This window comes from Mustelus asterias, chromosome 23 (assembly GCF_964213995.1).
Source record: "Mustelus asterias chromosome 23, sMusAst1.hap1.1, whole genome shotgun sequence".
Lineage (NCBI taxonomy): Eukaryota > Metazoa > Chordata > Chondrichthyes > Carcharhiniformes > Triakidae > Mustelus > Mustelus asterias.
This window is the reverse complement of record NC_135823.1, coordinates 65,377,666-65,400,451: the sequence shown is the minus strand read 5'-3', so window position 1 is coordinate 65,400,451 and position 22,786 is coordinate 65,377,666. Positions and strand designations below refer to the sequence as shown.

Below are 22,786 nucleotides of genomic sequence, written 5' to 3'. Positions count from 1 at the left end.
AAAGGGATTTTAACCTGGTGTTGTGAGACTTCTGATTGTGTCCACCCCAGTCCAACGCCGGCATCTCCACATCGCCTCTAACTCAGATAGAGATGGCAACTCAAAGGCACACGCGTCACAGTGGTTAGTACTGCTGCCTCTCGCCAGGGACCCGGGTTCGATTCCTGGCTTGGGTCCCTGTCTGTGTGGAGTCTGCACGTTCTCCCCGTGTGCACGTGGGATTCCTCCGGGTGCTCCGGTTTCCTCCCACAATCCGAAAGACGTGTTGGTTAGGTGGATTCGCCATACTAAATTCTCCCTCAGTGTACCTGAACAGGCGCCAGAGTGTGGCGACTGGGGGATTTTCACAGTAACTTCATTGCAGTGTTGATGTAAGCCTACTTGTGACACTAATAAATAAACTTTAAACACTCATCACAAGAGATAAAAGTTGAAGACTACTAGCTACTATTTATTTAGCATTAACATTCACTTAAACATAACCAGTTCCACACTATTCGTTAAATGAGTGTCAGCTTCCGTCTGCTGTGAAGTGCTTTGGACATTTTACTGCATTAAAGATGTTATAGAGATCTAAACTGCTGTTATTGTTGAAATCGCTGCTGTAATGCACTAATAGACCGTGCCACAATCTGAAATCGAGTCTTCATCCTAGACAAACCTTGAAAAAAAAATTGCTTTCTTCAGGCTTCACTTTGGATGATTCCTACATCTAATGCTCCACAATGGGTTGAATAAAGTTCGTGGACATGACCTTGCAAACTTCCCACACACTTACACTTTGTATTCAACCACAGCATTTTATTAGAAATTAACACATATATTCTCTGCACTTTATTTTAAAAAAATACTTCAGTGCAAGTGAGATGAAAAGGCTATTAGAATAAAAGTCAATTTTAAAGAAGTCAGCTGGAAAACTATGATTTATGAATCAGCGCTATTAAAGGTCACCATTTCTAGTGCATGAATCTACTGTAGAGAGAATGCGTCACTGGTGACAGTGTGGTGTTACAGTAAACTCGGGAGCATGGAGTAACACCAATTTATTAAGACGGCAGGCACAAAGTGATCATATAATTGAGTACAAAATAAGGGAAACATCTTGTTGCGTTATGAAGCAAAGCAGAAGTAGCACGAGGGCTGCCAGATTTCGGAGTGGCAAAATATTCCCAGATCAGGAATTGGGAAAATACAGCAAATTCGGTCACAGTAAACAGCTCAGTTAAAAACGGCACTGAGATAGTGATTCCAAGGCAGTCACTTCCTGGAGGTCGCAGCCACTGCTTGCAGTAACTTGTGGAAACCCTGAGAAGAATAACACAAACAAAATGGAAAGTACCCTCCCCCGAGCATTGGGATTGTGGCTGGATGGTCTGCAGAGATTTTACTTTTAATATGCTGAAAGATCTTCAATCAAACAAACCTTTTTTTGGTTAAAGTTGTTTTTTCACTGTGCTGGGATTTCTTGTGGCCAGTGGCTTGGAATTTATCAAAGGACAGAGGGTGCCAAAGATAACAGCTTGTCCTTGGCGGGGAGGGGTTCTTTACAGACTTTTGGAGCCAGCGTTCCTTACCTGGGCATTGGAATGTAAACAATATGCACTTAAGGAGCCTAAATATGGTGCGGTCTGGAGTGACCAATACCACCAAAGTAAAAAAAAAGTTTATTTATTCGTCACAAGTAAGGCTTACATTAACACTGCAATGAAGTTACTGTGAAATCCCCCTAGTCGCCACATTCCGGCACCTGTTTGGGTCAATGCACTTAATCAGCACGTCTTTCAGACTGTGGGAGGAAACCAGAGCACCCGGAGGAAACCCACGCAGACATGGGGAGAACGTGCAAACTTCACACAGACAGTGATCCAAGCCGGGAATTGAACCCGGGTCCCTGGCGCTGTGGGGCAGCAGTGCTAACCACTGTGCCACCGTGCCACCCTGGACTCTGGCTTTATTTGATTGGCCTAATCGAACAATGCAATTGGGGTTTTTGATCAATTCATTGGCTGGTTGCAAAGGAACCTTTGCAGTTTTAACTCTGCTAACAGAAGGAGTTTGTTCAGAAGGCAGTGTGAAAATCCCGGGGATCAAGCTCACACGGAGAGACAACATCTGGAAGAGGAGAACCAAGGTCTGAATCCATGTGACAACAAAACCCTGGCCAGGTTTTAATTGCAAGTGCAAATCAACTTTAAGTAACAGATAGTGAGTATTTGGTTTATGCATTGCAAATATTTACTGTTGTTTAAGTAGCTATAGAATAAAGGAAATTGTGTTTAAATATTTAAAGCCGACTTTGTCTCTTGATTCATTATAGAGGTTAAAACACACGTGTTTGTGCAATCTTCATTGCTTCAGAATGCACACTTCAGCCGCACGTACTTGCGGAAAAGTAATCACCGTCTGCCGCACTTCAAACTGCGGCACGATTTTAACAGGGGGTGAATGGGTTTTGTGTGAGTTAAAGTCGGGGCCCCGAGTTTCTGATGGTTTCAGTTGAAGTGAAACTTTTTACGGAGTGCAAAATCAGTGACAACAAATAGAACACCGGGGGAAAGTGCTGGCGTGAAGTACTTTGTGAATGGGGCCAACAATTGTTAACGACTGGAGATATAATTTACCGCTCTCAACAAGGCAGAGCATCTGGTCCCATTATAAGCTGCTCTACCCGAGAGTCGTCAAAATGATCTTTGTGTTTTCGTCACATTGCAATGATGACACTGCCGAACATTTACATGGCGAAAGGAGTTAACGTTTTGTATTTACACTTTGTGCAGAATCTTTCGTTTATTTGTAGCTCTGTGTTTTAGAATCAGGGATTACAACCCAATAACATGCAATCATCACTTCAACGTTATCATTTTGCACACAAACCTGGAACATGCATAGAAGTGACACAGTGGCAAGCACTGCGGCCTCACAGCACCAGGGACCCGGGTTCAATTCCTGGCCTCGGGTCACTGTCTGTGCGGAGTTTGCACGTTCTCCCCGTGTCTGCGTGGGTTTCCTCCGGGTGCTCTGGTTTCCTTCCACACAGTCTGAAAGAAGTGCTGGTTAGGTAAATTGGCCGTGCTAAATTGTCCCTTAGCGTCAGGGAGATTAACAGGGTAAATACGTGAGGTTACAGGGATAGGGCCTGGGTGGGATTGTTGTTGGTACAGGCTCGATGGGCCGAATGGCCTCTTTCTGCACTGTAGAGATTCCATGACATTGAAGTAACTGGGATTAGTTAGATGCAAGAGTATATAAAATAGCAAGAATGATTCCTACACTGCAGGATGCTGAGGGATAATAATGTTGATTGCCATTCTTCAGCATTCAATGTCACTCTCTAGTGTCTGATCTTACTGCACGGGTTCAAGCCTCAGGACTGTTTATTTCACCAACCCAAGTGCGTGATGCTGGAATTGAATTATTCTTACTCATGACGTGGCTGTTTTCAAGGCTTGACAAGCTCATCATTGAGTTTTCTGCCTTTTCACAGGTCTTGGCCTCGTGTCCTTTTCTTTGTCCATTGTTTTGCTCTGACGCAGTACGATGTCCTTCAGCAACGAGGGTTTAATCCGTTGGGCCACAGCCCAGGTCCAAAGACACAGTTCGATTTTGTGAGGGGTCCAGTCCTTCACTAAATCATCTGTAGAGGGTGAAACCCATAATAAAGTGTACGTGATTCTGCTCTTCATAAATGCAGGCAGCAACTTACAAGTTATGGAAAACTTACTTAAAACCCATCATTAGCTCATGGAGAGACCAAGCATTTTCATGTTACGTAACACGGGAGCACAAGCCATCACTGCATAACACATTCCCTTTTAATAGAACAACACCGCTGAGTACAGCATGTCTCAAATGGAAGGTATAAAACCTCACACTAAGGGGTGAAACATTTTAGATCCACAGCTCCTGCACTTATAATGCAACCTCTCATTTACTTCCTGTTATTCTGTAGAATTCTGGTAGGTTTATCTTTGAAGATCAGGGTTGTAATCATCAGCCATTACTTAAACACCATTTACTCTGTAAATCTAGTGATGTCCAAGGTATCAGAGGTGTCCGAGTAAGGAAGAAACTAATAGGATAGCTTGCTCAAACTAGCCCCTGAAAATGTGTTCAGAATCACAGAACATTTTTTTTTGTGTACTTTTCCAATTCAATCAAATCCAATTCAAAGTCTCAACAAGTTGAGACATTCCTGATCCAAGCTGACAAGACAGAGTCTGCATCCCCTGTGGCCAGACCAGGTTCTGCAGCCTCCGTCTCGGGCTTGATCTACATGAGACAAGCTGATTGGAGCAGGCGCAAGCCGACCTCCTCCAAGGCTGATCTCATCTGCATCTCAGCCAAAAAAGACCGAGATGCCGGTTTTAAAAAATTGCTTCATTTTTAAATGAAGCTTATAATACAACCTAATGACCCCAACCAAGCACAGCACGGACGGGCAATCCATACCATCCATACTACACTTGATCTTAGCCAAAAGGCCGAGAAGCGATCATTGCAGTGCAGGAGGAGTCATTTAGTCTCTTACAGCAATCCCGTTAGTCCCATTTCCCTGCTCTGTCCCTACATCCCTGTATTTTTTTTAAAGTATTTAATCCAATTCCCTTTTCGACCTGTATCCACCACCTTATCATTCCAAATCCTAAATGTGCGTTGAAAGGTTTCCCACGTGTCACATCAGCTTCTTTGACAATCACCATAAATCTGACCACTCTGGTTATCGACCCTTCAAAAATTTGAAATAATTTATCTTCAGTTAAGGTTTATTTATTAGTGTCACAAGTAGGCTTACATTAACACTGCAATGAAGTTACTGTGAAAATCCCCTAGTCGCCACACTCTGGCGCCTGTTCGGGTACACTGATGGAGAATTTAGCACGGCCAATGCACCCTAACCAGCATGTCTTTCAGATTGTGGGAGGAAACCGGAGTTCCCAAAGGAAACCCACGCAGACACGGGGAGAATGTGCAGTCTCCGCACAGACACTGATCCAAGCTGGGAATTGAACCCGTATCGCTGGTGCTGTGAGGCAACAATGCTAACCACTGTACCACCGTGCCGCCCTGTTTGTTCTGTCTAAACTTACTCAATCTTCGTGATTTTAAACACTTCTATCAAATTCTCTCTTGGTTTTCTCAACTCCATGGAGAGCAATCCCAGCTTCTCCAGCCTATCTACGGTGGCACAGTGGTTAGCACTGCTGCCTCACAGCATCCGGGACCCGGGTTCGATTCCCGGCTTGGGTCACTGCCTGTGCGGAGTTTGCACATTCTCTCCGTGTCTGCGTGGGTTTCCTCCGGATGCTCCGGTTTCTTCCCACAGTCCAAAAGATGTGCAGGTTAGGTGCATTGGCCATGCTGAGTTCTCCCTCAGTGTACCGAGTGTGGCGACCAGGGGATTTTCACAGTAACTTTATTGCAGTGTTAATGTAAGCCTACTCGTGGCACTAATAAGTAAACTTTAAACCTTAAAACTGCAATTCCTCATTCCTTCTAACATTCCATTGAATTTTTTCCGTATCTTCTCCAGAGCCTTCATTATCTTCTTAAACTGTGATGCCGAGATTTAGATGGTACTCCAAACTAATATTTTACATCGCTTTACCATAATCTCCAACCTGTTGTTCGTATTTACTCACCGTTTCTTTCTACACTTCCAAGTTTAGTGCTATTTGCAAATTTCAAAACTGTGCCCTGTAGCTCACAGTTCAAGTTATTGGTACATATTAAAAACAGTGGTCCTGTTACTGAACCCTGGGCATCTCCATCTACCCTCTTCAAAACAGCTTTTCACTACAACTGTTTCCTAACCTGTAGCCAATTATCCATCTGCTACTGCCCTTTTTATCCAAAGGGCTTCAGTTTTGCTCCTCTGTGGTACTTTATCAAACACCTTTAGAAGGTCCAGATACTGCAGTAGGAGATCCAAAGCTTAGCCCCACTTTTCTCAAGTGGATCACTTCATTCAATAAAACCACAATATCACATTGGAGTAGGTCAGAGATGTATGGCTAAAGAACGGTAGAGCCTGTATTTATAGAACATCACTCACAACCACAGGAAATTGGAAAGTTCTTCACAGACAATTAATTACTTGTGAAGCATAGTCACTGTTGTACCATGGAAAAACAGCAGCTCCACACTGAAAAAGACTCAAAACAAGACAGTGGCAATTTCAGCACCATACAGTTCCACTGGGACAGCACGGTGGTTAGCACTGCTGCCTCACAGCGCCTAGGACTTGGGTTCGATTCCCGGTTTGGGTCACTGTCTGTGTGCAGTTTGCACGTTCTCCCCGTGTCTGTGTGGGTTTCCTCCAGATGCTCTGGTTTCCTCTCACATTCCAAAGATGTGCAGGTTAGACGGATCGGTCATGCTAAATTGCCCCTTAGTGTCAGGGGGACTGGCTGGGAATTGAACCTGGGGTTGTAGGGACAGGGCCTGGGTGGGATTGTGGTCGGTGCAGACTCGATGGGCCAAATGGCCTCTTGCTGCACTGCAGGATCCAGTGCTTACATTACAAGCGTACAACAGCTTGCTCCCAACTCTTATTCAACCACCAATCGCTGTTGCTAGTTTTTATACTAACCCACCATACAAAGTTGGGCCTTTGCAAGAAAATGTTCAAGCCAATGTATGCAACATTAACTCCTGGCATACTTTCAGCAATATTACAATGACACACCAGCAGGATTCCCTTCAGCGTACGGCAACTGAAGAGCTGTGAAAACAGCAGAAACTTACTCTTGTTGAGTTGCTTTGCACACTCCCTCACTTTATCCAAGTATAGGATGTAGTGTTTAAGTGTGTACTTAATGGGAACCAGGCCTGGGATTGACTCCACTGCTTCATCAGCCATGAACGCACATTCTTGAGGTGCACCAGCCACCAGCACAGCTAAGCGTGATTGAGAGAAAAGCTTCAATTAGAATACAATTCGGCCGAATGAACGAGTAATGCAAGTAATCTGATGAGTGTTTTCTTTTGCTACCTGATGCAGTAGCAGGTCCTACAGCTTTGAGTTTACTGATCTCTGTGATTGCAGCTGAGATGTCAGGAAGCAGCTTGAAGGCTTTCCGCGTGCAGTCCTCCACGGTGTCAGTGGGATTACTCATCACCATCTGCTGCAGTGTTGGGCGGAACTTCCCCCTCTGCGAATAAAGGGAGAGAAAAATCAAACTAAAATGGACTCAAGCTGAATGATTTCACTTAAGCTGAAAGATTTTAAATAAGCAACTGGGTCATCTTGGATACGGAGTCCCTCGACCAGATCACAGCCAGCTACATTTACAGACAACACAGCTTCCCATCTTGGTCACATTACATCTGCATGGTACATTCCTTCTAAGACAACCTGAGATCATGGGACACTACGTGTATCACTGTCCTCCTCCCACATCTACATACACAGTGTCCATCGGCTCCAGCCAAATTACAGATTAGCCAGACTATCTCTTTTATGAAGGTATGCTGGCACACCACAAGAATGGTAGGTCTAGTTCCAAGGTTACAATATCTAAACGTGAAGATATTTCAGGCTCATGTACATTTTTATATTGTAATGGAGAGGGGCATTCTGTAGCAGACTGCAGCGCAGCGGGAGAATGGGCCAAACTCTGATGAATGGTATTCAACCAAGGAAAGGTAACATGAAGGGAAGTGAGGGCACAGTGATTAGAATCATAGAATCCCTACAGTACAGAAGGAGGCCATTTGGCCCATTGAGCCTGCACCAACAACAATCCCACCCTATCCCCGTAAACCCACATATTTACCCTACTATTCCCCCCAAAACTAGGGTCAATTTAGCATGGCCAAGCAACCTAACCCACATCATTGGACTGTGGGAGGAAACCGGAGCACCCGGAGGAAACCCACGCAGACACGAGGAGAATGTGCAAGCTCCACACAGAGAGTGACCCAAACCGAGAATCGAACCCGGGTCCCTGGTGCTGTGAGGCAGCAGAGCTAACCACTGTGCCACCCCCCATGCTGCCTCACAGCGCCAGGGACCCGGGTTCGATTCCAGCCTTGGGTCACTGTCTGTGCGGAGTTTGCACGTTCTCCCCGTGTCTGCGTGGGTTTCCTCCGGGTGCTCCGGTTTCCTCCCACAGTCCAAAGCTGTGCAGGTTAGGTAGATTGGCTATAGTAAATTGTTCCTTAGTTTCCCCAAGATGTGTAGGTTCGATGGATTAGCCATGGGATAGGGCGAGTCAGCGTGCCTGGGTACGATACTTGTCAGAGAGTCAGTGCAAACTCACCACCACCTTCTCAAGGGCAACTGGGGATGGGCAATAAATGCTGGCCAGCCAGTGACGCCCATGTCCCACAAATGAATAAACAAAAGGGCCTCCTTCTGCACTGTAGGGATTCTATTCGATGAAATCAGTTGAGATAGAAGAGTATTTTCCAGATACAGAACATAATTCTCTAAAGGTATATGACCAGTGCTAAGAAACTACAGCCAAAGAAAGTATTGGATTGCAATAACTGGGTGATTCAATATAGAACGGAAGAAACTGTTTTGTCATTAAACAAGACTTTGGTTAGGCCACATTTGCATCCAGAGTTGGTCCCCTCAATCATTGCAGAGACATTGAGAAAGGTTCAGGAGGAGGACCCCTAGAATGATTCCAATGTTTTAAAAAAACTTAAGTTAGGAAAATAAGTTTAAAAAGCTGGGTCATTTCATTTTAAGATATAAAACAGTTAAAGTAGGAAATTGTACTTTGATGGATAGCTTAGGTACAACCCGTAAATCCATGTAAATTATACAAAGCTAGGGCCAAATTATTTTGGACATTGTAATGAATTGCTCACTTTCTTCAATCCTTCAAGAGAGAGTTGGACTACTTCCTGGTTGGGGAAAGATACTTTATTTTTATTCAGTTTTAACGTTTATTTATTAGTGTCACAAGTAGGCTTACATTAACACTGCAATGAAGTTACTGTGAAAATCCCCTAGCCGCCACACTCCGGCGCCTGTTCGGGTACACTGAGGGAGAATTTAGCATGGCCAATGCACCCAACCAGCACATCCTCCGGACTGTGGGAGGAAACCGGAGCACCCGGAGGAAACCCACGCAGACATGGGGAGAACGTGCAGAGTCCGCAGACACTGACCCAAGCCAGGAATCGAACCCAGGTCCCTGACGCTGAGGCAGCAGTACTAACCACTGTGCCACCATATTCTTTCATGGGATGTGGGCGTCGCTGGCAGGGCCAGAATTTATTGCCCATTCCCTGAGGGCAGTTAAGAGTCAACCACCTTGCTGCAACTCTGGAGTCACATGTAGGCCAGACCAGGTAAGGACGGCAGATTTCCTTCCCTAAAGGACGTTAGTGAACCACAATCTTAGTTGAATTAGTTTACCACAATCAACAACGATTTCACGGTCATCATGAGACTTTTAATTCAAGATTTTTTTTACCGAATTTAATTTCACCGTCTGCCATGGTGGGATTTGAATCAGGGTCCCCAGAGCATTACCCTGGGTCTCTGGATTACTAGTCTAGTGACAATACCACTATGCCACCACCTTCCCTTATAAGACAGCACCTTATAAAGAGGTATGTGAGATACCAGATAATACAAGAATTGTCAATGTGGTCTCCTGGCTGTGCTGTCGACTTCCAAAAGGATTTTCCAGGTTTTGTTCCATTATTGGCCTTGGATTTTTATTTCATTTTTCCCTGAGGGGATACCAATAATGGTCCCCGGAAGGGTAGGGAGTTTTAGTTCAGATGGGCACTATGGTTGGTACAAGCTTGGAGAACCGAAGGGCCTCTTCCTGTGCTGTAATTTTCTTTGTTCTGATCAGGGCATATTTACTACATGAGTTTTTTTCTGCCGGTCATGTTTACAGTATCAGGACTGACTCGGTAATGAGTAAACTCCAGGTACTGCCACGTGGTCTGTTGCCTTTGCACACTTGCAAACATGGGCTTCTGAAATCTAAATACACAATGGGCAAAGACAGAAGGCAGGTCCATCGGGAAACACCATCCACACAATAACACAGCATTTAAGTCTGTATAAAATGTTCGTTGAGTTTTCACGGAGAGTGTGGGGTTCAGAGCCTCCTTGTCTAAATGGGAGTTTTGTATTCATAGAGCAGCTAATGACATCCTCAGGACTTTAGGGGGAGCAAAAGGAACAAATAATAATGAACAGTAATGTCATTAAAGAGTCTGAAGATTGGAAAGAAGTTATATCAGATTTTAATCCTACCACAAACATTATCAAAAGACGGGAATTTCTCTGTCACTCTGTCCAGTTAGTCTGTGAATGACCTCTCGCTATAAAGAACAAAGAAAATTACAGCACAAGAACAGGCCCTTCGGCCCTCCAAACCTGCACCGACCATGTTGCCCAACTGAAATAAAACTCCCCAACCCTTCCGGGGACCATATCCCTCTATTTCCATCCTATTAATGTATCTGCTTCCACTACCTCCCCCGGCAGCGAGTTCCAGGCACCCACCACCCTCTGTGTAAAAAACTTGCCTCGTACATCTCCTTTAAACCTTGCTCCTCGCACCTTAAACCTATGCCCCCTAGTAATTGACTCTTCCACCATGGGAAAAAGCTTCTGACTATCCACCCTGTCCATGCCCCTCATAATCTTGTAGACTTCTATCAGGTTGCCCCTCAACCTCCGTCGCTCCAGTGAGAACAAACCAAGTTTCTCCAAACTCTCCTCATAGCTAATGCCCTCCATACCAGGCAACATCCTGGTAAATCTTTTCTGTACCCTCTCCAAAGCCTCCACATCCTTCTGGTAGTGTGGTGACCAGAATTGAACACTATATTCCAAGTGCGGCCTAACTAAGGTTCTATAAAGCGTCAACATGACGTGCCAATTTTAAAACTCAATAGATAAAGGCCAAGCTGAAGGACCTCGCAGCACATCAAGCATGTCTGATCAGGAATCTCTCCCGCTCATTGGCATGTTGGAAGGATTAGCAGGTTCACTATCAACCTTTCCACATCTAACACGCCCTGGACAGGGACTTGAACCTGAAGCTCCTGGCCCAGAGGTTACTCGCTTGGTCTCAAGACCTCTCCTTTCACTCTGTAAAAAGGGGAATTGTCTTCCAAGATATAAACCTCAGAAGGCCTGGTCAGGGGGTAACACCTCTGCGTAACAGCAAACCACAGACTCAAAAGTGCCAGGTTTGATCCTCGCCTGTGTGAAGATAGTGATCTCAGGCTAGGAATAATTAAACTCTGTTCCCTAAGGCATGGAGGATGGAAAAGAAGTATGTGTTGAATGTCACACAGTGATACACAAACACCCTGAAAGAAACTTGATTTTTATGACATTTAGTACTTAAATCCAGCACTACCAGCAGACTTACTGTCAGTTTCCATTCCATCAACTGAACCAGCTCGGCATGAGTGAGGTATTTCTCTCTGCGACTAGAAACAGCCCTTGGTAATTCTTCTTGATACCTGAATGAGAAAACGAAGTATTGGCCAAATTGCCCATAAATACCTGTCAGACTGAGTGAGCGAGCAAGTGTTTGAATTAAATTTCCCCTTCCCTGTTACAGGCCACACACCATTCACACATACATTAAATAAAGTCGCAGCTACTTTTATTTTTAGGCTGATGGCACTTTAATAGAGTAGGGAATTCTGTTGGTGTGTGTTGCCTAATAGTCTTTGCAGATCACCAGCAACCTGTCGTGGTCCCTCCACATAGGAATACTATAGTTAAGAAAGCTCACCAATGCCTCTACTTCCTCAGGAGGCTAAGGAAATTTAGCATGTCCGCTGCATGACTCTCACCAACTTTTACACATTCACCACAGGTACATCTTTCCGGATGTATCACCGCTTGGTATGGTTCTTGCCTTGTCTCAGACCACAGGAAACTACAAAGGGTTGTGAACGAAGGCCAATCCATCACGCAAACCAGCCTCCCATCCACTGACTCTGTCTACACTTCCCGCTGCCTCGGAATCAAGGACCCCACGTACCCCGGACATACTCTATCCCACCTTCTTCCGTCGGGAAAAAGATACAAAAGTCTGAGGTCACGTACCAACCGACTCAAGAACAGCTTCTTCCCTGCTGCCATCAGACTTTTGAACGGACCTACCTCGCATTAAGTTGATCTCTCTCTACACCCTAGCTATGACTACTACGTTCTGCACGCTCTCCCTATGTACAGTCTGCTTTGTCTGTAGTGATCAAGAAACAATACTTTTCATTGTATCCCAATACATGTGACAATAATAAATCAAATCAATCAGCACATCCATTGTTCAAGTAATCCATTTAAATCCCAAAGAAAGACTGCATTTGGCTCCGGTGGGAAGAAACAGAGATGGGTTGGTTACTGAAACTTTTAAAGAAAGCTGCATTTGAATGGGATTTTTAACCAATGATTGCTGCATTTCCTGGACCTCGGGAGGTAAGTGGAGCTGGATCCATGTAGTAAGTGCATTGCTTATGAGCTGGGAGGAGAAGTGGTCCCTCCAGGTCTCAGAAATTTATCACTAACACCTCGCTCCACGATCTCCATAAACCGCAGATATTCACTGCAATCTCTGACCTCCCACCTTAATTATCTTCTGGCTGGGCTTTCCGAACAATTTCACTGCCAGTCTCCCAAATCTACCATTCCTAAGTTACAATTCATTCCGAATGAGAAAGCTCATTTCTTCACCCTTACAAAGGCTCATATCCCCATCACTCCTGCCCACATCAGATGTGAAGTCTCACAACACTAGGTTAAAGTCCAACAGGTTTATTTGGAATCCACAAGCTTTCGGAGCGCTGCTCCTGCATCAGGTGAGTGGATTCCTTACACTCCTCACTCACCTGATGAAGGAGCAGCGTTCCGAAAGCTCGTGATTCCAAATAAACCTGCTAGACTTCAACCAAAAGAGAAAATGCTGGAAAATCTCAGCAGGTCTGGCAGCATCTGCAAGGAGAGAAAAGAGCTGACGTTTCAAGTCCAGATGACTCTTTGTCAAAGCTTTGTGATCAAGAAATTTAAAGCTTTGACAAAGGGTCAAATGGACTCGAAACATCAACTCTTTTCTCTCCTTACAGATGCTGCCAGACCTGCTGAGATTTTCCAGCATTTTCTCTTTTGGTTTCAGATTCCAGCATCCGCAGTAATTTGCCTTTATCCACTGTTGGACTTTAACCTGGTGTTGTGAGACTTCTTACTGTGTTCACCCCAGTCCAACGCCGGCATCTCCACATCATATTTGTGTTGTGGAGAATCACCTTTACGATTCCTGTCCTTACCTTGAAACCCTCCCAACCTTGTTTGTCCGCATCTCTGTGACTTCCTCCAGTCCCGTGTGAACTTTGCCTACTTTTTATTCCCTCTGTTCCACTCTAGGCAATCACTCCTTCAGCCACCTTGCTCCCATACTCTTGAGTACCAACCTCAGCACACCGCTTTACCACCTCTCTGTTTGCTTCAAAACGTCCTTATGACTATTTCCCTCGAGTGTGAATTTGCTATCCCCCGAGTCTATTATTTCGCACTCTGCTCTGCGTGTTTGGAGATGTATTTTTCCAAGTGAAGAGCACTGCAGAGATTTTAAATATTTTTCTGTCCTACAATGTGTAATAATAACGGAAGTTATTAATCACAACACTTTACTTCATCTTTACTTTCCCCCTTCATTTTTTTAACTCAACGCATCAGGATGTGGAGGAAGCAATGAAAGAAAACATTGAATGGAAACTTTAAAATATATTGGATAAAATGCTCTTCTGCATAGAACAATATTCAAATTCAGATTGCCAATTGCCCCAGTACTTTATCTTTTAAATTCAATTTTGGCTCATCCATTTGTTTTACTGTTTCAAGGCTTGAACAGATGGCTGTGCTCTATGACTGAATTCAAAAGCTTTAATATATTCAGTTCTGGAGGGTTTTTTTGACACAGTTGTGCAATGCAGTCTCATTAGAAATGCATGGTTAAACTCCAAATCCATTAGTGGATTCAGCTCAGCAGGGGTTGTTGATACAGCTGTCAAGGGAAGTGAAAATTTGATTATTTTGACAGTTTTAGAATAACTACAATAGAATACCCCCCATCCCACCCCCTGCAGTGGCATTTGAATTACTTTGTTTATCATGACAGTTTTAAATTTTGTAAAGTTAAATTTTAAATTGAATTTTTGAATTTTAAAGTTTATTTATTAATCACAAGTAAGGCTTAGATTAACAATGCAATGAAGTTATTATGAAATTCCCCTAGTCGCCACAAAATCCGGCGCCTGTTCGGGTCAATGCACCCAACCAGTATGTCTTTCAGAATGTGGGAGGAAACCGGAGCACCCAGAGGAAACACGGGGAGAACGTGCAAACTCCACACAGACTGAGACCCAAGCCGGGAATCGAACCCGGGTCCCTGGTGCTGTGAAGTAGCAATGCTAACGGCTGTGCTACTGTGCCCCCCGGGAGAGTCTAATGAGAGTCTAATAAGATGACAGTTCTTTTCAAGTGCATTTGAAGTACTATTTTTATTTTGACAGTTTTATGAGCATCTCAAAAACTTCCCAATGTTCTGATAATGTTGGTGAGTTCTGTATGTAGTGGATACTGGATGGGTGGGTATGGAGAGGTAAATAGAGGAGGCAAGGGTGTATGGATGAGGCCTCACACAGCTACAGAACTGTGTCCATGTCTCCATGAGCACAATGGCCTTCTAACATGTATGTCTGCTTTAGCATTGGCCTGCCTGCATTTCCGCTTTAGCCCTACAGAGCCGCCTGCAGACCGGACTCGAAATAAAGCAGACTTTGTTAACATACAAAAAAACTAAGGGCTCTTTGAGGAGTCCTCACTCTCCATTCAACACAGAAACAGCTGCAGCACGTGATCTATAATCCAAGTCTTTGGGTTAAAATCAAACTCTGCTCAGGATTGCAGAACAGGGCTGGGATTTCTGTGTACCGTCCTGTATTCAATAAGATGTGGAAACAGTAACACCTTAGATAAGCCTGCCAGCTAAGCCATTAATGAATGAAATCAGACTCCAGGCCTGCAGACCCGACTCCAGGCCACCCCTGACTCCCCACTTGATATTTGTGCTAATGAGCACAGCTGGGCAGGAGGCGGGATTGAGACATCAAGAAATTTAAAGTTTATTTATTACTGCCACAAGTAGGCTTACATTAAAACCAAAAGACAGGAGCATAATTAGGCCACTCGGCCCATCGAGTCTGCTCCGCCGTGTAATCATGGCTGATATTTTTCTCATCCCCATCCTCCTGCCTTTTACCCATAACCCCTGATCCCCTTATTAATCAAGAACCTATCTATCTCTGTCTTAAAGACACTCAAAGACCTGGCCTCCACAGCCTTCTGCGGCAAAGAGTTCCACAGATTCACCACTCTCTAGTTGAAGAAATTCCTCCTCATCTCTGTTTTAAAGGATCGTCCCCTTTAGCCTGAGGTTGTGCCCTCTGGTTCTAGTTTTTCCTACTAGTGGACACATCCTTTCCATGTCCACTCTATCCAGGCCTCGCTGTATCCTTCAAGTTTCAATAAGATCCCCCCCCCCCCCCCTCATCCTTCTAAACTCCAACGAGTACAGACCCAGAGTCCTCAACCGTTTCTCATACAACAAGCTCTTCATTCCAGGGATCATTCTGGCGAACCTCCTCTGGACCCTTTCCAAGGCCAGCACATCCTTTCTTAGATACGGGGCCCAAAACTGCTCACAACACTCCAAATTCACTGCAATGAAGTTACGGTGAATGGCCTGACTACCATCTCCAAGATGAATATCCAGCCTTTAGTTTCAGAGCTGAGTGCATGGTCAAAATAGAAAAATAACAGTAGAGTTTTCTTCCTCTGCAAGATTTTGTCTTTCTCGCTTGGGTGGCCTCACCTAAATTATAAAAGATCTACTGCTCACCACTGATCCAGTGCAGTCAGTTTGCCCGCTTTTCCTCCTTTGGATGCTGCCGTCTTTGCTTCAACCACATCCGAATAAAGAGCAAACACAGATCTCCATACAGCAGGATCCTTGCAGTTATACAATTCTCCAGACATGGCTTCACTTTCCAAGCAGATTCAACCTACAAATAAATTTATCATGCAAAATTAGTCCAAACTAGGTTTACATGCTTAAAACACTGCTGTACCAATCTCCATTGAGACCTAAACCTTTAAAGATTTGCCTGAGCTGGGGGGGAAAAACTCAAGGAAATGTATATCTTTTTTCCTTCAATGTGGAATCTGCCAGACTGCGCCATATTTTAAGGGGGTGCCTCTTATTTTGACTATTAGTCCCATGTCCTTTAAAGAGTGGCATTTCGAGGACAACTCGTGGGGGAAATCGAGCCTGGGGGTCCCCAGGGTGAGTTTGAGTGATTCGAGCAGAACTTCAAATAAATGAGCCGGCCATCAAGAACGATAAGAACGTTGTGACTCAGCAAGATAAGCTGTAATAAAAAGTGAAATAATCCCGGAGGCTGGGAATCTGAAGTAAGAGCAAAGCGCTAGGAAAAGTTCTCTGCGGAGGGGGAAACAGAGCTTCAAATGAGGGGGGAGGTCATGGCCTAGTGATATTAATCTCGAAATGCAGCTAATGTTCTGGGGACCCAGGTTCGAATCCCGCCACGGCAGATGGTAGGATTTGATTTCAATAAAAAATATCTGGAATTAAGAATCTAATGATGAAACCATTGTCAATTGTTGTAAAAGCCCATCTGGTTCACTAATGTCCTTTAGGGAAGGAAATCTGTGTCCTCACCTAGTCTTGTCTTTGATTTGATTTATTATTGTCACATGTATTAGTATACTGAAAAGTATTGTTTCTTGCACACTATACAGACAAAGCATACCGTTCATTGAGAAGGAAAGGACAGAGTGCAGAATGTAGTGTTACAGTCATAGCTAGGGTGGAGAGAAAGAGCAACTTAACATGAGGTAGGTCCATTCAAACTCCAGAGCTGCAGCAATGTGGTTGGCACTCAACTGCCCTCTGAAATGGCCTCGCAAGCCACAAAGTTGTTCAAGAAGGCAGCTCACCACCACCTTCTCAAGGGCAACTAGGGATGGGCAATAAATTTTTTTTATTTATTATACTTTTCCAATTCAATCAAATCAAATCCAATTCAGAGTCTCAACAAGTTGAGACATTTCCGATCCAGGCTGACAAGACAGGGCGAGCGACCAAACCACCCTGTCCTGGGCCCGATCTACATGAGCCAAGCTGATTGGAGAAGGGGGAGGTTCCTCCTCCAAGACTTGGGCTCATTTGCATCTTAGCCAAAAGGCCGAGATGCCGCTTTTAAAAATTGCTTCATATGAAGCCTCAGCATAACCTAATGACCTCAACCAAGTGCAGCATCCTCTCCACGCTACACTTGATCTTAGCCAAAAGGCCAATAAATGCTGACCTAGCCAGTGACGCCCATATTCCACGAATGAATAAAATAAAAGTCCAGCATGGCGTTTCTTTGGAACTGTTGATAAGTTGTAGGTTTTAAACCCTCCTCCGCCCCACAGGAGGGCCTCCAGACCTCACCTCATTTTGCAAGCCCCCCGGCACCCAGTTGGCCATCCTGAGTGACACAAACTTTTGCTCAAAATGCTGAAAGTTTGAAATTTGCGCCCAAACTCCCAGGAAACGAAATCCGACCTCAGATCAAACCCCAAAACTCGGAGTGTGAGGCGGAGGTTTGATTCGGGCCGCTCCACTGAAGAGCTGTTCACTCAATGGACAAAATAGAAAAGTGCCCATGATCCAAATTGGCTGCCAATAAACTTCTTTTTAAAAACCTTTCAGAACGGAGGATTCGGCTTGACTCTGTCTTTCTGACGATCAGATTTACACCACTGATGTTTGTATTGTGAACCCCATGCGGTTTAATTGATTGTTTTACCGGGTTATATTTAATTGGATTTAACCGCCTCTGACGAAAGGAGAAATCCTCCATTAACAAACTGGCGGCGGGCAGGCTTCACTGGGGCGCCGCGCGCTTTGATTCCGTCACTCCTCCCGGCGCCGAGAGATGACGTCACCAGACCCGGAGCCGGGTCGTTTGCCCGTTCTCGGCGCGCCGAGATGACGTCAGCGGTCGTGCGACGTCACTGGCGGGCGCCGCTGGATGACGCGGCTGGTTACTTGCGGTTTGTACACAAACAGCGGCTGCCGCCGAGGAGGTTCCTTTCCCGGTCGGCTTCCCCCCGCCACCCCGCTCCCGGCCGGATCCACGGGGCCTTCCCCCTGTCACCCGCTTCCAAACTCTGCCCGGCTTGCAATCACCCGGAGATCCCTCTCCCTCCTCACCCACACACACACAGGGCCTGGTCCCCTCCTGCGCAGCCTGGGACTCTCCCACTGACTACAGGCCCCCTCAGCAGCAGCCTTCTCCCCTCCCCCCTCCCGCCCCCACCCCCCTCCCGCCCCCACCCCCCTCCCGTCCCCCCACCCCCCTCCCGTCCCCCCCGTCCCCCCACCCCCCTCCCATCCCCCCCCGTCCCCCCACCCCCCTCCCGTCCCCCCACCCCCCTCCCGTCCCCCCACCCCCCTCCCGTCCCCCCACCCCCCTCCCGTCCCCCCACCCCCCTCCCGTCCCCCCACCCCCCTCCCGTCCCCCCACCCCCCTCCAGTCCCCCCACCCCCCTCCAGTCCCCCACCCCCTATCTCTCTCCCATCCCCCCCTCTCCCATCCCCCCCTCTCCCATCCCCCCCCTCTCCCATCCCCCCCCTCTCCCATCCCCCCCCTCTCCCATCCCCCCCCTCTCCCATCCCCCCCCTCTCCCATCCCCCCTCCTATCCCTCTCCCTTCAGCACCCCTCCTCCTCCCCCTCTCTCTGCATTCACCCCAGGGGGGGAAGGAGCCACAACATGTCTGGAAGCCCCGAGAAGAGTCTGACCGCCCAGGAGCTGAAGGAGCAAGGGAACCGCCTGTTTCTCAGCAGGAAGTACCAGGAAGCCGCGGCCTCCTACAGCAAGGCCATAGTGAGTATCTCAGGGTCAGAGTGAGAGGCCACAGAGCAAAAAAAACCCCCACACACAGCAGCTCAGCCTCAGATAGACTGCCCAGTGACACGTTAATGCCCCCCATTCATTCATTGCGCTTTGTCATTCCTGCTTTATAGTATCTGAATGTCAAACGCCAGAATAGAAGGGGTTCATAGAATCATAGAAACCCTACAGTGCAGAAGGAGGCCATTCGGCCCATCGAGTCTGCACCGACCACAATCCCACCCAGGCCCTACCCCCATATCCACCCGCTAATCCCTCTAACCTACGTATCTCAGGACACTAAGGGGCAATTTTAACCTGGCCAATCAACCTAACCCGCACATCTTTGGACTGTGGGAGGAAACCGGAGCACCCGGAGGAAACCCACGCAGACACGAGGAGAATGTGCAAACTCCACACAGACAGTGACCCAAGCCGGGAATCGAACCCAGGTCCCTGGAGCTGTGAAGCAGCAGTGCTAACCACTGCTACCGTGCCGCCATATGACTTGTTTAACAGTAACAATTGTGTTCAGGTGCTGGATATTTCCATATACAGTCCACCAGTTAGTTCTGCCATATTCAGTGGAGATGTAATTGAAACCTGATTGATCCAAATCCAGCATGTATATAATTTATTATGTGCATTTGTAAACATTGGGAAATATTCATACTGTAAATTGCAACAGAAATTACGTTGCACCTGATCCAAAGTGATGTAAAGATATGTTTATGAACCTGTTGCATAATTATAGGGTATGTGGTTGAAGGCTCTGTTTTTGGAAATCATAAGAATCACGCATGCTGATCATAAGCTACTTAATGTTTATCATTGTTTGTAGATAATGTCATAAATATCATTGCTGGATCACACCATTGTAAGAGTTTTAACAACAGGTTAAAGTCCAACAGGTTTATTTGGTAGCAAATACCATTAGCTTTCGGAGCGCTGCTCCTTCGTCAGATGGAGTGGAAATGTGCTCTCAAACAGGGCACAGAGACACAAAATCAAGTTACAGAATACTGATTAGAATGCGAATCCCTACAGCCAACCAGATCTTAAAGATACAGACAATGTGGGTGGAGGGAGCATTAAGCCCAGGTTAAAGAGATGTGTATTGTCTCCAGACAGGATAGCCCGCAAGTCCAGGAGGCAAGCTGTGGGGGTTACTGATAATGTGACATAAATCCAACATCCCGGTTTAGGCCGTCCTCATGTGTGCGGAACTTGGCTATCAGTTTCTGCTCAGCGACTCTGCGCTGTCGTGTGTCGTGAAGGCTGCCTTGGAGAACGCTTACCTGAAGATCAGAGGCCGAATGCCCGTGACTGCTGAAGTGCTCCCCCACAGGAAGAGAACAGTCTTGCCTGTTACAATACACAGCTCTTTAACCTGTGCTTAATGCTCCCTCCACCCACATTGTCTGTATCTTTAAGATCTGGTTGGCTGTAGGGATTCGTATTCTGTAACTTGATTTTGTGTCTCTGTGCCCTGTTTGAGAGCACATTTCCACTCCATCTGACGAAGGAGCAGCGCTCCGAAAGCTAATGGTATTTGCTACCAAATAAACCTGTTGGACTTTAACCTGGTGTTGTTAAAACTCTTACTGTGTTCACCCCAGTCCAACGCCGGCATCTCCACATCATCACACCGTTGTGGCAGGGTCCTGCTGTCCTGTTTCACTTGTGTTTTGATACAGTTATATTGATATAATATCTTAGGGGGAGGTAGTGGTATTGTCGCTATACTAGTAATCCAGAGACCCAGGTTAACGCTATGGGGACCTGGGCTCAAATCTCGCCACGACAGATGGTGAAGTTTGAATTCAATAAAAATCTGAAATTAAGAATTCAATGATGACCATGAAACCATTGTCAGTTGTTGTAAAAAAAAACATGGTTCACTAATGCCCTATAGGGAAGGAAATCTGCCGTCTTTACCTGGTCTGGCCTACATGTGACTCCAGAACCACAGCAATGTGGTTGACTCTTAAATGCCCCCAGGAATGGGCAATTAATGCTGGCCACATCCTGTGGACGAATAAAAAAGAAATCCCTACAATGCAGAAGGAGGCTATTCAGCCCATCGAGCCTGCACCAACAACAATCCCCCCTGTGTCCCCATGCTTCAACCTACCCCACATATCTTTGGACTGTGGGAGGAAATCGGAGCACCCAGAGGAAACCCAGGCAGACACGGTGAACATGCAAACTCCACAAAGTCACCCGAGATCAGAATTGAACCTGGGTCCCTGGCACTGTGAAGCAGCAGTGCTAACCACTGTGCCGCCCCATATATGTAGGAAAGCAAGAGTCTGCAAAGAGATATAGACAGGTTAATTGAGAAGGTAAAAATTAGCAGGTTGATTATAATGTGGAAAACTGTGATGTTACCCGCTTTGGTGAGGATAATAGAAAATATAAAAATAGAATGTTATTTAAATGGGAAGTTAGCATGCTTGTACAGCAAGTATCAAAATGTTGGAGTGTAAAATGTCTTGCAATAACTATGAGGCAGCAGTGCTAACCACTGCAGGGGAGAGCAGATATTCACTCCATCTGACGAAGGAGCAGCGCTCCGAAAGCTAATGGTATTGGCTACCAAATAAACCTGTTGGACTTTAACCTGGTGTTGTTAAAACTCTTACTGCCCAGGGAGCACAGTTTAAGAATCGGATCTTTCCTATTCAAGAGTGAAATGATAAATTTCTTTCCTGCGGGTCGTTATTCTTTGGAATTCAGAGAGCAGAGGAGACTGAGTCATTGAATACATTAAAGGCTGAGTTAGATACACTTTTGATAGGCAAGGGAACTAAAATTTATGGAGAGGGCAGACAGGAAAGCAAAGCTGAGGCCACAGCCAGATCTGCCAAGATCTTAAACGCAAGATACTGCGGATGCTGGAATCTTAAACAAAAGCAGAAAAATGCTGGAAAATCTCAACAGGTTGGACAGCATCTGCGGAGAGAGAATAGAGTCAACGTTTGGAGTCTAGAAGGGTCATCTAGACTCGAAACATTGGCTCTATTCTCTCTCCGCAGATGCTGTCCAACCTGCTGAGATTTTCCAGCATTTTTCTGTTTTTGTGTCTGCCATGATCTTATTGAATGGTGGAGCAGGCTTGAAGGACCCAAATAGCCTATTCCTCTTCCTGTTTCTTGGTGTTTTTATATGATATACTAATGTACAGATACATTGCTATTGTGATGCTGCAAAGACTGAAGCACGGTTTTAGTCCATATTTTATTAACTGGCCAGTTGGGGGCATGTGTGTACGTCAATGTCTGTGCGTGCACATGCATACACACGTGTGTGTGTGTGTATGGCACCGGTGTGTGTGCACGTGCGCGCATGTGCATACATGCATTTGCAGACGTGTGTTTATGCACATTTTTTAATTCTTTCATGGGATGTGGGCATCACTGGCAAGGCCAGCATTTGTTGCCCATTCCTAACTGCCCTTGGACTGAATAGCTTGCTAGTTCAGTTCAGAGGATAGTTAGAAATCAGCCATATTGCTCTGGGTCTGGAGTCACACGTAGGCCAGACCGGGTAAGGACGGCAGATTTCCTTCCCTAAAGGACATTAGTGAACCAGATGAGTTTTCATGAAAATCAATAATGGTTTCATAGACTTATAATTCCAGATTTTTATTGAGTTCAAATTTCACCGTCTGCCGTGGTGGGATTTGAACCCACGTCCCCAGAGCACTACCCTGGGTCTCTGGATTACGAGTCCAGTGACAATACTACTATGCCATTGCGTCCCCATGTGTGTATCTGCACACCTACACATGTGTAGAGAGATGTACACATGCATGATTGCGC

At 45.8% G+C, this 22,786-nt stretch overlaps 2 protein-coding genes and 1 pseudogene across 6 annotated transcripts in view; 1 reads left to right on the top strand and 2 right to left on the bottom strand.

Moving 5' to 3' along the window:
* Nucleotides 1-756: 756 nt before the first annotated feature.
* On the bottom strand, nucleotides 757-17,983 carry LOC144510847 (uncharacterized). Of its 3 annotated transcripts, none has more exons than XM_078240819.1 (6): nucleotides 17,771-17,983; nucleotides 15,900-16,062; nucleotides 11,361-11,454; nucleotides 6,992-7,151; nucleotides 6,745-6,897; nucleotides 757-3,634 (listed from the first exon to the last, which is right to left on the bottom strand). In XM_078240819.1, exons 2-6 carry the CDS (start codon nucleotides 16,034-16,036, stop codon nucleotides 3,459-3,461), a joined length of 720 nt encoding a protein of 239 aa, XP_078096945.1. In that variant the 5' UTR covers nucleotides 16,037-16,062; nucleotides 17,771-17,983; the 3' UTR covers nucleotides 757-3,458. The 3 variants fall into 3 exon arrangements, with proteins under 3 accessions (XP_078096945.1, XP_078096944.1, XP_078096946.1); XM_078240818.1 differs by having other exon boundaries at nucleotides 17,875-17,962; XM_078240820.1 differs by lacking the exon at nucleotides 17,771-17,983 and adding an exon at nucleotides 17,389-17,602.
* LOC144510943 (U2 spliceosomal RNA) lies at nucleotides 4,267-4,493 on the bottom strand (annotated as a pseudogene).
* Nucleotides 17,984-18,739: 756 nt separating the features above from the next.
* Nucleotides 18,740-22,786, top strand: part of stub1 (STIP1 homology and U-Box containing protein 1) — a 36,470-nt gene continuing 32,423 nt past the window's right edge. The window contains exon 1 of one of the 3 annotated variants that reach the window (XM_078240832.1): nucleotides 18,740-18,956. In XM_078240832.1, the coding sequence (XP_078096958.1) occupies nucleotides 18,843-18,956 (114 nt within the window). In that variant the 5' untranslated portion in view covers nucleotides 18,740-18,842. The remainder of the gene's footprint in view (nucleotides 18,957-22,786) is intronic. The other 2 variants (XM_078240831.1, XM_078240833.1) reach the window with 2 other exon arrangements.